This window comes from Ammodytes marinus (genome assembly GCF_949987685.1).
Source record: "Ammodytes marinus genome assembly, chromosome: 12".
NCBI lineage: Eukaryota > Metazoa > Chordata > Actinopteri > Uranoscopiformes > Ammodytidae > Ammodytes > Ammodytes marinus.
In genome coordinates, this window is record NC_137216.1 from 1,963,575 (window position 1) to 1,977,298 (window position 13,724).

At 42.5% G+C, this 13,724-nt stretch overlaps 2 protein-coding genes across 3 annotated transcripts in view; one reads left to right on the forward strand and one right to left on the reverse strand.

Annotated features, from left to right (window-relative positions):
* The window catches only part of ccdc93 (CCC complex scaffolding subunit CCDC93), a 37,875-nt gene extending 36,243 nt beyond the window's left edge, over positions 1-1,632 (reverse strand). For both annotated transcript variants that reach the window (XM_080037567.1, XM_080037566.1), the window contains exon 1: positions 1,543-1,632. In XM_080037567.1, coding sequence (XP_079893693.1) covers positions 1,543-1,623 — 81 coding nt within the window. In that variant the 5' untranslated portion in view covers positions 1,624-1,632. The remainder of the gene's footprint in view (positions 1-1,542) is intronic.
* Positions 1,633-2,558: 926 nt separating this feature from the next.
* Positions 2,559-5,302, forward strand: LOC307258535 (U3 small nucleolar RNA-associated protein 14 homolog A). The gene has a single exon (XM_080038102.1). The coding sequence runs from the start codon at positions 2,604-2,606 to the stop codon at positions 4,842-4,844; it is 2,241 nt and encodes a 746-aa protein (XP_079894228.1). The 5' UTR covers positions 2,559-2,603; the 3' UTR covers positions 4,845-5,302.
* The last annotated feature ends 8,422 nt before the right edge of the window (positions 5,303-13,724 follow it).

Below are 13,724 nucleotides of genomic sequence, written 5' to 3' on the forward strand. Positions count from 1 at the left end.
AAGATTATAACTACTCAAGTAGAAGTAAAAGTAGTTATAAAAATTATTACTCGAGTAAGAGTAAAAAAGTATGCAGTGAAAAGACTACTCAAGTACTCAAGAGTACAAGTAGGCCTACTGAATTACTCCAGATTTATTTTTGAAATATACAGAGTAACACAAACGGTACAGAATAGACACGAACATAATATAAAACAACAATGTTCAAATAAAGATATGTTAAATAACATAATTTTAAATAAAACAATAAATAAGGTTTTTAAAAATCAAATTAATAACCCTTGAACTCAAACAATAATACATTCATTATCTGCCAAATTAAATACATCACCCTTCAAATAAAATGATAATAAATTAGGCTTGTCCAAAATTATATTAATTAAAACCAATACACTTATAACACTGTTGCAATTGTTTTGCACATACACATTTTAAAACAAATTCCTACAATATGTCACTGGCCCTGAGAAAATTATCTAGGTTGTGTTTAGCCCCAAAAATATAAAACACAAAATTAAACTTCGTTACACATCAAAACCTGCTGGCACACTCACTTAACGTAGCCTATGAAACTACAGAGTGGCTGAACAAAGAGACCACTCACAGACTCTCACACAGCCAGACTGGGGCATGCGAAGTGAGTGCTACAGGGAGATCAGCGGTTTCTTCCATTTTCTCGACTCACCCAGATAGTCGGTAAAATATGCGTTTAACCTACATCGCACGGCCACGGACACAACATCGGTGCAGAACCGCAGCCTTTAAAAAAGTCCGCGGACATTGTTGAGCCCTATGACAACATGACAACACTTGTCATGTGACTGAAGTGGCTGCATTTGATTGGCAAGCTTTTGTAATGTGGTTTTTATTGGTTGAAATAGTCACGTGATAGAGATGTTGGCTGAAGACGTCCCCGGGGAGAGAAATCATGATAGAAATAGCTCTCGCATGTAATAAATAAAATATATAAAAAAACAAGGTAACGACCGTCACGTAGCCAAATGGAACGGCGTAAAAGTACCGTTCTTTCTTCAAATATTTACTCAAGTAAAAGTAAAAGTATGTTGCAATAAAACTACTCCTAAAATTACAATTTATTCAAAAAGTTACTCAAGTATTTGTAACGGAGTAAATGTAGCGCGTTACGACCCACCTCTGCCCATAGCTAGTATATAAAAGGGTTAGACCTCAGTTAGCTCGTCCGCCAGACACCATCTACCGGAGGAATGTTGACATCCCCATAGAACTCATTTCCTTAAACTGTTCTTCAATGTACCGTCGATGCGTTTGAACCCTTACATTGCATTCATGTTTTAATTCACCGTTATCAGCCTGCTCAGCCGTCATGTTCATCGTTGGCTAACTAGCGTGTTATTTGTTGACATGTAGGCTTAGCTATATACCGTAAGTGTGTGTGTGTGTGTGTGTGTGTGTGTGTGTGTGTGTGTGTGTGTGTGTGTGTGTGTGTGTGTGTGTGTGTGTGCGGTTTTGACAATAAGAGCCTCGGTGCCACGTTGAACACGTATTTACAATGCCTTTTACCTGAATGAGGTTGCCGTCTTGGTCATACTGCGCTCCTATTTTAGAGCCAGCTCTCACTCTCTGAAACACAGACGCAGCCATGATGGTGGGCTCCAGTGACGAAGAGTCACATGACCGTTACATGTTGGTAATCACGTGACGTCTAGGAAGTTTTTTTTCTTACCATAACACTTTATTCAAGAAAAATCTAAACAAATGCAGACATAAATATAGATCTCATCTCAGGACATGTTTCATTGTTACAGCATTTCAGAGACTCATTAAGCAATTATAATAAAATAATAAAACTCTAAAGCAAGGCTTGGATTTTTGACATCTGGACTGGACGGTCATCATATGATGAAAACATCCTGTAGGCCTATCTATGTCAATCAACGGGCTGCTCTTAAGCGCATGCCAATGTGACGAGGAGCATTCACATGTTGGCCATACATTCCAGAGGTGATACAAAACCAGGAAGAAGAAACATTTATAAGAAAATAAAGTGAAAGACATAAATCTAAACCTTGTACACAGATATTCTCCTCGCAACACTGTATCGTATTGTACTGTGACCATGTTGACAGGCTTTATATTCTCGCTGACATCCAGTCTAGAATCTGCCTTGTGTTTGGGTTGAAGTAGGCTAGAGTATGCAGTATAGGCCTACCTCTGATCCATAAAGCAAACTAGTAACACTTTATCTGTTTTTACTAAAATGTGTTCTAATAGAAAGACATCTATAATATTCCAAATTCGGGATAAAATGAGGCTATGCAAATGCCTACTAGGCCTATGTGTATTCTTCTGTATTAGCCGTAGTCTATCTTACTGCCCATTTTTATAACTATGTATCATTATTAGCCTTTTTATTTGTTTTAATCATAATCTGTATAAAATAAAATAAAAGATCCATGTTTTTTTTAAATGTTTAAATAAAGAGTGGAGAAAAAAAGGGTGGAGAAATGTTTGCGACAGTGCCGCTCACATTGCGGCGGCTGCTTTACGACAACGGCTCTATTGACGGCACACGTGTTTACAGTCCAGTCGTCTCCACTCAGTGCGGTGGTGTTTGCTCCAGCATGGCTACAGTTTCGAAAAAGAAAATGACTAAAAAGAGTGTGAAGGACAGCGGGGAAGTGATGGAGGAGTGCGCGGCGCTGCAGACGGATGAAGAAGAGGATTTAGAGCGTTCAGACGAAGAGGATCGCGGGGACGAGGGAGACGATGAGCGGAGGCACCACAAGCTGCTGGAGGCCATCAGCGCGCTGGGAGGCCAGAGGAAGAGAAAGCTGGGAGAGAGGTCTGAGGCGGCCGTCAACATGTCCGAGTACACAGTCACTGCGGAGGGAGAGGGCGACAAGATCCAGCTGTCTGACCTGATCGGGAGCATGGAGCAGACCCCCGCTGTGCCAACTAAGACCCGCAAGCAGCTCAAGAACCTGCAGCAGGGCAACAGGACCATCGCGTGCCCGCTGAGCCAGCAGGAGAGCGGCAGGATCCAGAGAGACGTGGCTTTCCATAAGGCTGCTGCAGAGGTGAGCCGCTGGAAAGCTGTCATCACACACAACCAGCGCGCCGAGCAGCTGGTGTTCCCCCTCAACCAGGAGCCGTCTGGGCCTAGACCCATGGAGCGAGTAGTGACTGGCTGGAAGGCTCACACCCCGCTGGAGCAGGAGATATTTGCCCTGCTGCGAGCCAACAAGCAGCCCCTCACTGACCCTGTGCTGACCCCCACTGAGGAGGCTTCCATCAGGGCCATGAGCCTGGACGACGCCAAGGTGCGCCGGGCAGAGCTGCAGAAAGCCCGCGCACTGCAGTCCTACTACGAGGCCAGGGCCCGCAGGGAGGGCAAGATCAAGAGTAAGAAATACCACAGAGTCAACAACAAGGCCAAGAGGAAGGACATGCTCAAGACCTTTGAGCAGATGGTGCAGACGGACCCGGCCGCCGCCTTACAGGAGCTGGAGAAGATAGAGCTGGCCCGCATGCAGGAGAGGATGTCCCTCAAGCACCAGAACAGTGGCAAGTGGGCCAAGTCCAAGGTTATCATGGCTAAGTACGACGAGGGAGCACGCAAAGCCATGCAGCAGCAGCTGGAGGTCAACAAGGAGCTGACCAGCAAGGTGGTGACCTCACTCAAGAACCAGGAAGAGGAAGAGGAGGAAGCAGGCCAGGAGGAGTTGCTGCCTGACTGTGTTAATGATGCAGAGCAAGCAGTGGATTGTTCCAACCCCTGGATGAGAGGCAAGCTGTCTGAAGAGCCCACAGTGCCAGAGCAGCCAGCCCCCGGGCCCCAGGAGGAGGAGGAGGAGGAGGAAGAGGAGGAAGAGAAGGAAACAGAAGAGGAGGTGCTCCTCAGACACTTTGACAGCAGGAGGAAACAGAGGCAGGAGCAGGTGTCTGACACTGTCACATGTGTAGAGGAGGATGAGGAGAAAGCTTTAGCAGACCCAGAGGAAGAGGGGCTTTCACAGGCTGACAGCATGTTGACAGAGCTAGAACAGGAGCTTCCAGAGGAGGCCCCAGCAGCAGCAGCAGAGCCCAGACACAGTGACACGTGTGCCCCACTAGAGGAAGGCCTGCTGAGGGTCAGGACTCTGGAGGACATGGAGCTGCTCAGTCAGGAGGAGCCTGCTGCTGATGAAGCTCCTGTTGAGCCCACACACACACAGCCTAACCCTGCTGCCCCTCCACAGGCTGACAGGAAGAGGAAGAAGAAGAGAGGGATCCAGCTCAAAGAAGTTCTCAGCAAAGACACGTTGCACATCCACGTGCCCCTGGCTCCAACCCTGGAGGACACTGAGGAGGAGAAGCTGGAGCAGCGCGGCCTCATCCAGGAAGCCTTTGCTGGAGACGACGTGGTGGCAGACTTCCTGAAGGACAAGAAGAGGCAGGAGGACCTGGGGAAGCCGGCCCAGGTGGACTTGACTCTGCCTGGGTGGGGGGAGTGGGGGGGCACAGGCCTCAAGCCCTCACGCAACAAACGCAGGAAGTACAGGCTCCAGACGGCCCCCCCTCCACCCAGGAGAGACCAACACCTGCCCACTGTCATCATCTGTGAGCAGAGGAATCGCTCCCTGGCCCCACACCAGCCCAGCTCGCTGCCCTTCCCCTTTGAGAACCAGGCTCAGTTTGAGAGCAGCATGCGTGCTCCACTGGGCCGCACCTGGAACACAGAGCGCACAGTGAGGAAGCTGAGCCAGCCCAGAGTAGTCACCCAGCTGGGGGCATACATCCAGCCCATGGCCCGCGAGCAGCTCCTCAAGCCCTCTGATGCACACAACGCCTTCAAAAGAAAAGGACAGCAAAAGAAAAACTAGTCAGCGGGTGTTAGTTACTCTCTGGATGGAGTGATTCCTTTGTTGAAACATCGGTTGTTTTTGCTGGACTTTCTTTATATTGTACATTTGATATTCAGATCCGTTGAATCAAATATAGCCATCAAAGTAGTTATGCTTATTGAAATAAATTCCTCCTTTGAAGTTAAAGATATGGTGACACACTTGTGAGTTTGATTATTAATACCTGTTCCTTCTTTACTCCTACTGTGTTGCTTTGTTCATGGTTATGTTGACAGAACACATTCAGCCCGCCTGCTGCAGTCATATACTGTTTTATAAAGACATGTACAACTAAAACAGTCGGAGTAACTCAGCTCCAGGGCAATACAAATATCAAATTTAAAGTGGAAATTTCTGTTGTAAATCTGTTCTGACCTTTTCAGCCCCACACATGCTGCTGTAGTTCCCAGTGAATCATGTCAAACAAGTTAAAGTCCATTCATTTGTTCCTTCAATTAAAGAAATAAAGTATTAACAGAAAGCTTCATAAAGGTATAGAGGAGTATTGCACTATTTAGTAGTGGAACCAAAACTAAGCTTTTGAATTTGTTACATAAAAACAATCGGTCACAAAAGAATATAAAGCAGCAAATATAATGTCATTGATAGCTTGACTCATGTAATAGTTCAAGTGACATTTTCAGCTTTTTTATTATGTGACAGCAAAAACTAAAACAAATCTTTGGATTCTGGATTGTTGACTGGACAAAATAAGAGCATGTTGTGCTTTAGATAATTGTGTTCGGAAAATGTTCCACTTTTTCTGTCATTTTCTAAACAACTAGAATGTTATGTTATTGAAAATAATCATTCATAGATTAGCTTCTAATATTTCCTTTCTATGGGTAAATATCTGCATCATATTCTATTCTGTTGCCATAATTGAATTCAACTGTGAAATGCTTTTGCATCGGCACAGGGTTTTATAGACATTTCTGTCACTTTAAATGTATTATTTTTCTGCTGTCAATCATAACCAAAAATGAGCTCTTATGTCAGGGTTTTCAGGGCATTTCCACAGCATTCTGGATATCCATGTTCCATTGAGTCCTATTATCATGATGTAAGCAGCAGGTCTGCAGACACACTGGATTGAGCCACGGTGACATACTGTCCTGCATGCCAGAGGCTCACAGTTAGGAGTCAGCATCCAACATCAGCATTATACAAGTTAGTACTATCTTCACCTCACTGTTGATTCTCAATACATCTGTAAGGCCATGCAGCAGTGTGTAAAAGAGAAGCCATATGAGTGTGGTTAAACCTTCACACATGGGTGAGAGTGCATGCTTTGGCACCTGACGTCTCTGTACTTCCCATGATAGACACTCTATTAAAGCGGGAGATCCTGTAATAGACTATGCATCACTTCAGGTAATGCTTGTCAGGCTGAGTGCCCCAGAGGCAGAAGAGAATTCCATTAGAAAGCTTACAGTTACTAAATCACTCATTCTCTATTGAACCACCTCTTTGAGGCAATTACTACAGCTTCATACAGCTCTCAACAATGAAGAGAGGCCTAGTCCTTGGACTTGTGCCCACTGGACTGCAACCGGAGCAGACAGTGATTCTCACTTCAATATATGAAGGCTATGTGGCTTTAAATCAGAGAGCTGGGGGCATGAACGGCCTACACCCCCTATGATGGAACATGTTTTCCTCCATAATGCCCATTTGTGAAAACGGCTTAAATATTTGTTCCAGGTTATGTTGGTTGTCTGTAAAGCATTGAAGATCAAACACTGTCTTATTTTCAGTTTTAGCAGTGTGTTATTACTATGAAATGTACTCTGACTTTCTGTACCAAGTCAAATCAGTGTCTTTCTCCTACAGTAAGGTGTTCAAAGCTGCAGTGTTATTTTCCACTGCTGCTTCAGTCCAATTACCTCTGTGCATGAAACTGATAGAGGACTCTTTTTCCATTTCCCCCTGTAATCCACGGCCCACCTCCATTCCCACCCTGACAGCTGTAAGATTAACTTAGTTAGGTGCAGAGCCGCTCATGCGCACCAAATTAAATTAATGGAACAAATTTCCCTCCTAATTAAGATGAAAATGCGTGTCAGTTGTAACCTTGCTGAGCACTAATTATGTACAAATGATTTATCATGTGTTTGGTCCTGAATAGCAATGGGCTCAACTCTCCGATAACCCTGGCTGGCTGTTAAGAGATGCCTCTTGATTAACAGTGACAGGTTTTGCTGCGGAGAAGCTGCATGCTGCCAGCCAGCCAATAGGAGCGGGCCCTGCTCACAATCTCCTCCCTTCCATTAACCTACATTGAGTGTGCAGCTGAGCATCACTTTGACTGGGATCTCCTTCTTCTTTCTCTCCTTGGAATGAAAATAAAGTAGATGTGTGGAGGAAGGTGGGAGGAGGTAGTGTGACTGATGCAGAGGCTGATGCAGGGACCAGTCCCCTGTGTACTGACACTGACTAAGCCCATGTCTGTTTGATCCAGCTCATGTAGGCTCCTAGGCTCAAAGAACACATTGAATAACAGAGGAAACAGGCTAGCTCATACGTCAACATTTTACAGCAGAGGGCAGATCATTGCTTTATAATGCCATAGAACAAAAACAAGTGTGTCTCACCCAGGTACCTGCCTGAGGCCAGCAGGTGGTGCAATAGGTTAAGCCTGCCAAATGCTATACTGTATCTATTCCTAAGGGCTGAAATATCAAAATAAACAGGGCTTCATTATACAATGACAGCCTAACAGGGATATTCCATCTTATTTCCTGCTGCCTTGCAAGTACAGATATATTTCAATGGGCAGCCGCTCTGATTAACATTAGAATCAGAGTCCCTTGTGATGCTCAGGGACACACCGGCCAATCTGTAATCATTGTTCCGCAGGCTTGCTCACAGGGGATATAGCCCGCTTTGTCATTATCATTCAATATGCCACACACATGCTGGCATGCTGCTGCAACCAACAGGCCATTTGCATTTCCCAAGAATTTACACAGACAACGAGCCCCACACATGGTGTCTGTGCCTGCTGAAGATGAGAGAAAAGCTCTCTCTCATTCCCTCCCTGTAAAGTCTTAAATGATCCATGTGTGTCCTCAAAATGTCATTATGTACAGGTGTCAGCTCCAGACACTGGACTTTTTATAGTGATTATTTAGCTGACACCTACCGTGAGCACAATGCGCCAACATACAACAAGTATGTTGGATTGTTGAGGTAAAGGTCAGTGTGACTGAAGGTACCTGTGTTCTGGTGCTGTCTTCTCAAAGCTGACTATTCCCCTAGACAATGCATAGCCACAGCTAATGCACACAAGCAGGGAGAGCATCTCCATGTTTCTGCTGCACCCTTGTTGTAACATGAAGTGGGAAAAAAAAGCTCTGCTCTTTTAAGGAATGTATGTCTTTTTTTGGATTTTTAACATATTTCCCCAGACAAAATTCAGAACATTTCTATGTGTATCAATGACCCTGACTCTAATGTGTGAGATGTTGGTGGAAACATAGCGGTCACATTCTCCTGAAGCCCATCATGAGACACTGTAGATAGATTATATCATTTACAGGATATTTACATTATATTGTGTTATGGATAACATGCAGGCCTCATAATGCAGGGTGCTTAGATCATACCAAACATGGTACACATTGACTGGAACACAAGAGCAGCAGCCATTTTCTTTTGTTGCTTTCCACAAAAATATGCCTGTGCCTGTACGAAGGGAATTGGTGGAAGAGAGAGGCTTGGTATTGGCTGCTGGGCATGGAGAGGGAGGGGGTTAGGGGTTAATGATAGACAACAGAGAGGTCAGAGGGCCTATTACTCTGGAGCCCAGACCTGCAACGCTCCAATGGGGATGAAGGCCCGGACACACCCACAACCCATCCAGCCACGCCATCACTCACAGTGCTACTGGAGCAGCCCACACTGGTCTGATAATGAAAAGGCCCTTAGCGCCTGGAAGAGGCAGGATGATGAATGGAATCCCTGGCCGCGTCAGGAGGCCTCCAAGTAGCCCTTGACAACTAATTGAAAGCCCCCATACCCTCCTCTTCCCTAGCACACTGCCTTTATCACTCTAATTATTAGGGTTAAGTGAGTCTCCCATGGGACTGTAAGGACTACGGTGTGTGTACAACCTGCAGAGTCAGCGTGCTAGATGGCAAGAGCATACATGAATCACTGTAGCTGCTAGAATATGAGGATAGTGAGTTGTAGCCATGTTCAAATCTTTTTTTAGGCAATGGGAAATACCGTTTGTTGTACTTTATATTTGCATTGTTGTGAGGAAATCCCATGTAAGCCCCAAATACTCACAAGAGCATCAAATGTGGATTAATGTGCCATTAAAAATAGTGCTCAATAGCGATGTTTTCATTTAACATTTGTTTCTAAAAGTAAGTAAAAAGTAAAATAAATACAATAATAACTTTATCTTTTCAATCTTAATTACGATCCTTCTTATTTGTATCCTTTGTATTTCATTCTGTTTGGTTTATCAATCTGTTAAATATAGTATTTTTATATCTTACTTTTATTGTTTTTTTAACCAAGTAGGCCTACGGTAAATATGCATACCAGCTGAGTTAACCAAACTGTGAAATTGTTGAACACAAAAACACTTACATCTTACATTATAATTATTCATATACTGAATACACTATATATATGTGTATTCTATCACATTTACTTTCGCAATCTATGACAATATTATATATATATATATATTGTATATATATATATATACTGTATATACATATACACATAATATATATATGTATATATACCGCAATCTATTGCAATATTATATATATTATATATATATATTGTATATATATATATATATATATATATATATATATATATATATTGTATATATATACAATATATATATATAGTATATACTATATATATATACAATATATATATATAATATATATAATATTGCAATAGATTGTGAAACTATGAATAAAAAATGTGATAGAATACAAGGAACCACAAAGTGATACAAGACATACTCGAGATCACAAGACATTTTATATTTTTTATACATTTCTTTCTCCCTTCATGTGCCATACATGTTACATAGCCTAACCATCTAAATGTCTTTTATATAGTTTTTTTTCGATTGCTTAAACACAATTTTGAAAACAGGGCCCGATTTCTCAAAACACTACACACAATTAGCACACCAAACACCCAATTAGCAAAACACCTCAGACCTTTTGCAAAATTAAACACTCTTTTCAAAACTATACACTATTTTATAAAAAAACATATTTTGTCACCATATGAAACACACACGCTTCATATTAGGGGAGAGTGGCCTAAGTTGTGCCACTTTTTACTCAAAGTGATTTTAAAGTGAGGCCTTGACAGTTATGTCTCCAACTCAAATATGTACATATATTTCAGGATGTTGTGCATCCCTTGCAATAAAAACTTTGGATCTGGAATAAACTGTTTAAGAAATATAGCTTTCTTGTGCCACAAGAGAGAATACCATGGGGTAAATTGTGCCATTGATATATATCTCATAAACTGCAATGCAAGACAAATCCATTTGACAATTACTTATTTAAGGTTTATTTAAAGTAAATAAAGTAAATATTTTACAAAGATTGAAGGTCAATTTTCTTAAACAAGGCCTAGCAGATCTAGGTGGTTTTGCCTGCAAAGCTCACAATGACAAAGTCACCATTATCATCTTTCTGGCCATCTGAACTCTCATCAGTGGTGTCAGAGCCGGCCCAAGCCTTCAGGGGGCCGAAATATGATTAGGGGGCCCCCCTCCAATGTTGGTGCTGCTGAAACTATAGATGTTTGTTAAATATCATTCACACACCCAGTGTTTTCCGCTAGTGCCTCCACTGTGAGGCTGTGCGAAAGTATTAGACAGCCGAGATTCAGACCCTCCTAGGGGGGTCCGGGGGTATGCCCCCCCGGGAGATTTTTTTAACCTTTTTAAAGTGAAATGCATGAATCTGGTGCACTTTGAGAGGAAAATTAAGAGGCTAAATCTGAGAAATTTTGTGTGAACAAATAATTTGGAGACACTGGGTCAGATGAATTAGAAGCTATTGAAGAAGGTCACATGGATTTTCCATAAAAATATTACTATAAAATAAAACATTATGGAGGGTCCTCTGGGTTGGGCTTGGAGCTCTTTTTTCTTTTACGGGACATATTTCTCTAATATAGTGAATGCATTTAAATGCAGTGTGAGGAACTAAGCAGAAGAACTCTGTTGTCCAGCTACTGTATCTTTTTTTCCACAGACAAGGCTGAAATAGGTTTTTTTAAGTTTTTAAAGTGAAATGCATGAATCTGGTGCACTTTGAGAGGGAAATTAAGAGGCTAAATCTAAAGAATTTTCTATGAAAAAAAATGGAGACACTGTGTCAGATGAATCAGAAGCTATTGGAGAAGGACACATGGATTTTCCATAAAAATATTAATTTAAAATAAAATACTATGCAGGGTCCTCTGGGATGGGCTTGGTGCTCTTTTTCTTTTATGGGACATATTTCTCTGTAATATAATGAGTGCATTTAAATTATTTAAAAATTAAAAGGGCCAAATTACATTATATTTTTCAAATGTGCCACGGGCCAATCAATCAGTTTTGACACCCCTGCACTAGTGGGTTAACTAAGAAATGAAAAAAAAAAAAAAAAAAATTTTTCAAAGGGCCAAATTATATTATATTTCTAAAATCGGCCGCGGGCCAATAAAAAGCGGGCCGCAGTTGGCCCGCGGGCCGTAGTTTGGACACCCCTGCTATAGACTATACACAGTGCATGGGCAACTGAGGGCAGCCCCATTTCCAATTGTTTTTAAATAAACTCAATACACACTGTGCATGGATGTGAACGTGACATGATCAGATAATTTCGGATTTCCTCCCAGATGAACTGATTACATTTTTAGGCTATTAATTATCTAGACCAAAACATTTTATTCCTTTTTTTGTATGATAACTGACATTTGCATAATATGATGTTAATATCAAACTCACAAACTTAAAAAAAAAAAATATATATTTTTTTTTTTTTTTTTTTGGAGGGGGCCCCCCAGGGCAGTCGGGGGCCCTAAGCGGCCGCTTAGTTCGCTTATGCCTCGAGCCGGCTCTGAGTGGTGTCGTTAAAGCGGCAACGAGTAACATTTAAATATCTTTTAAACAGCCTCATGTTTCCTCTCATAATCATAAATTACCTTTAACAGCAAACGAGACCATCAGTGCAAAGAAAGACGTTTTTATATAGTTTTTATTACTGCATTTGATCTGGTCGTACACCCAGTCCGATTTTCGGTTCACGCGTGCATGCTCTATGGTCACATATCCGTATTGGTCGCAGATTTCAGTGTGGCGCAGGAACGTGATTTGAGAAGCCTATCACTCCAGGTGTGGGAAGGGGATAGGGAGACCAGATCCCAATTCACCAGATGTGGGACAAAGACTACGTTTGTGCGGGACAATGCGGGACAAAGTGCCGTTTTTTTTTTCAAAATAAACTCGTGTCACCACCGGTAATGCCAGAGACACGGCTTTCTATATTAAAAAAACACTATCTTTAGATCAGCGCGCAGCAGTTAAGTTAGCTACTGTTAAACAAATAGAGCATTAAGGCTGCGGCTTCACATTAAAAGCATTTCACTGGCTTCACATTAGCATTTCACTTGACAAACGTGAGTTGGCTTTTATTTTGAAGTAACAGGAAGACAAACGCTGAAGCACTGCAGGCAGCACCTTCACAGAGCCACTGAGCCCAGCAGCCCGATACACACACACAGACAAACACACACACAGACAAACGGAGACTGCTGTCTCCTCACAGCTATCGGATAAATGCCAGATTATAAAACACGCATTTAAAAAGGGGGGCTCACTTTCAATAACAATGCTTCTAACTGCTAGGGTGACCAGATCGCATTTCCATTACTTTTCACACGTCCCGCAAATTGAGACGTTGTCCCGCGGGAGCCTTGTTTGAGACAGTTATTTGTCGTCATAATGACTGATAACGGGGCTGAACCATCAAAGAAAAAAAAGAAAATGCAATGAAGAAAAGCTAAAAGGGAGAGTGATAGGCGGGCGGGAGGGCGTTGCCAAGCAACGTATACACAATTTCACGGAGTGAACCTAGACTGCAGTGTTTACTCCTAAATGAATGAGCGGTAGCCTACTAAAACAAAGTTTACTTTGCCTCACCAGCATCATCAGATGACCATTATTCATCTGAAATAGTCATTATTTACAACAACATAAACACATTACCTCATCGTGATCCATAACTAACTGCCGTCTCTCGTTCATTCACTTTGTGTGGGGACACATACTCGTTCAGCTCTGTGAGAGGTGACAATGGATCAACTCATTGCAATCAGGTGTAGTTGATGCTGTGTCACTAACCACTCTCACCGAGCCGAAAAGAGTCCGGTGCCCTCACACTTTCAACACACGGACACGCACTATATTGCTTCCTGATTATTTGAATCTTGCACCCCCTGCACGAGCTTCACGACAGCTGGCGTCGTAAAAATACTACCGCTTTTGTTCAAAGGTGTCGCCAACGTGCCGACTTACTCGTTGTAGCTTTAAGTGATATGGAGATGTCAGTCTCTTCTGAGCTAATGTAGACAATCACTTTCTTTTTGGTGACCAGCGTATACAGCCATGCCACTGGCACAACTCTCAGAAATGTACTTTGCACTAGTTGCTCCGTGCTTGTGACTGCCACCTGACAAATGTGATTCCCCCTCCATTTCTGCCTTTAAATCAAGGCTCAAAACCCATCTGTACACCCTGGTTTTTCCTCCCCATTAACTATCTTCTGCACTACTATCTTTGTTTATATTTGTGGATGTATGGGCTTTATGTCT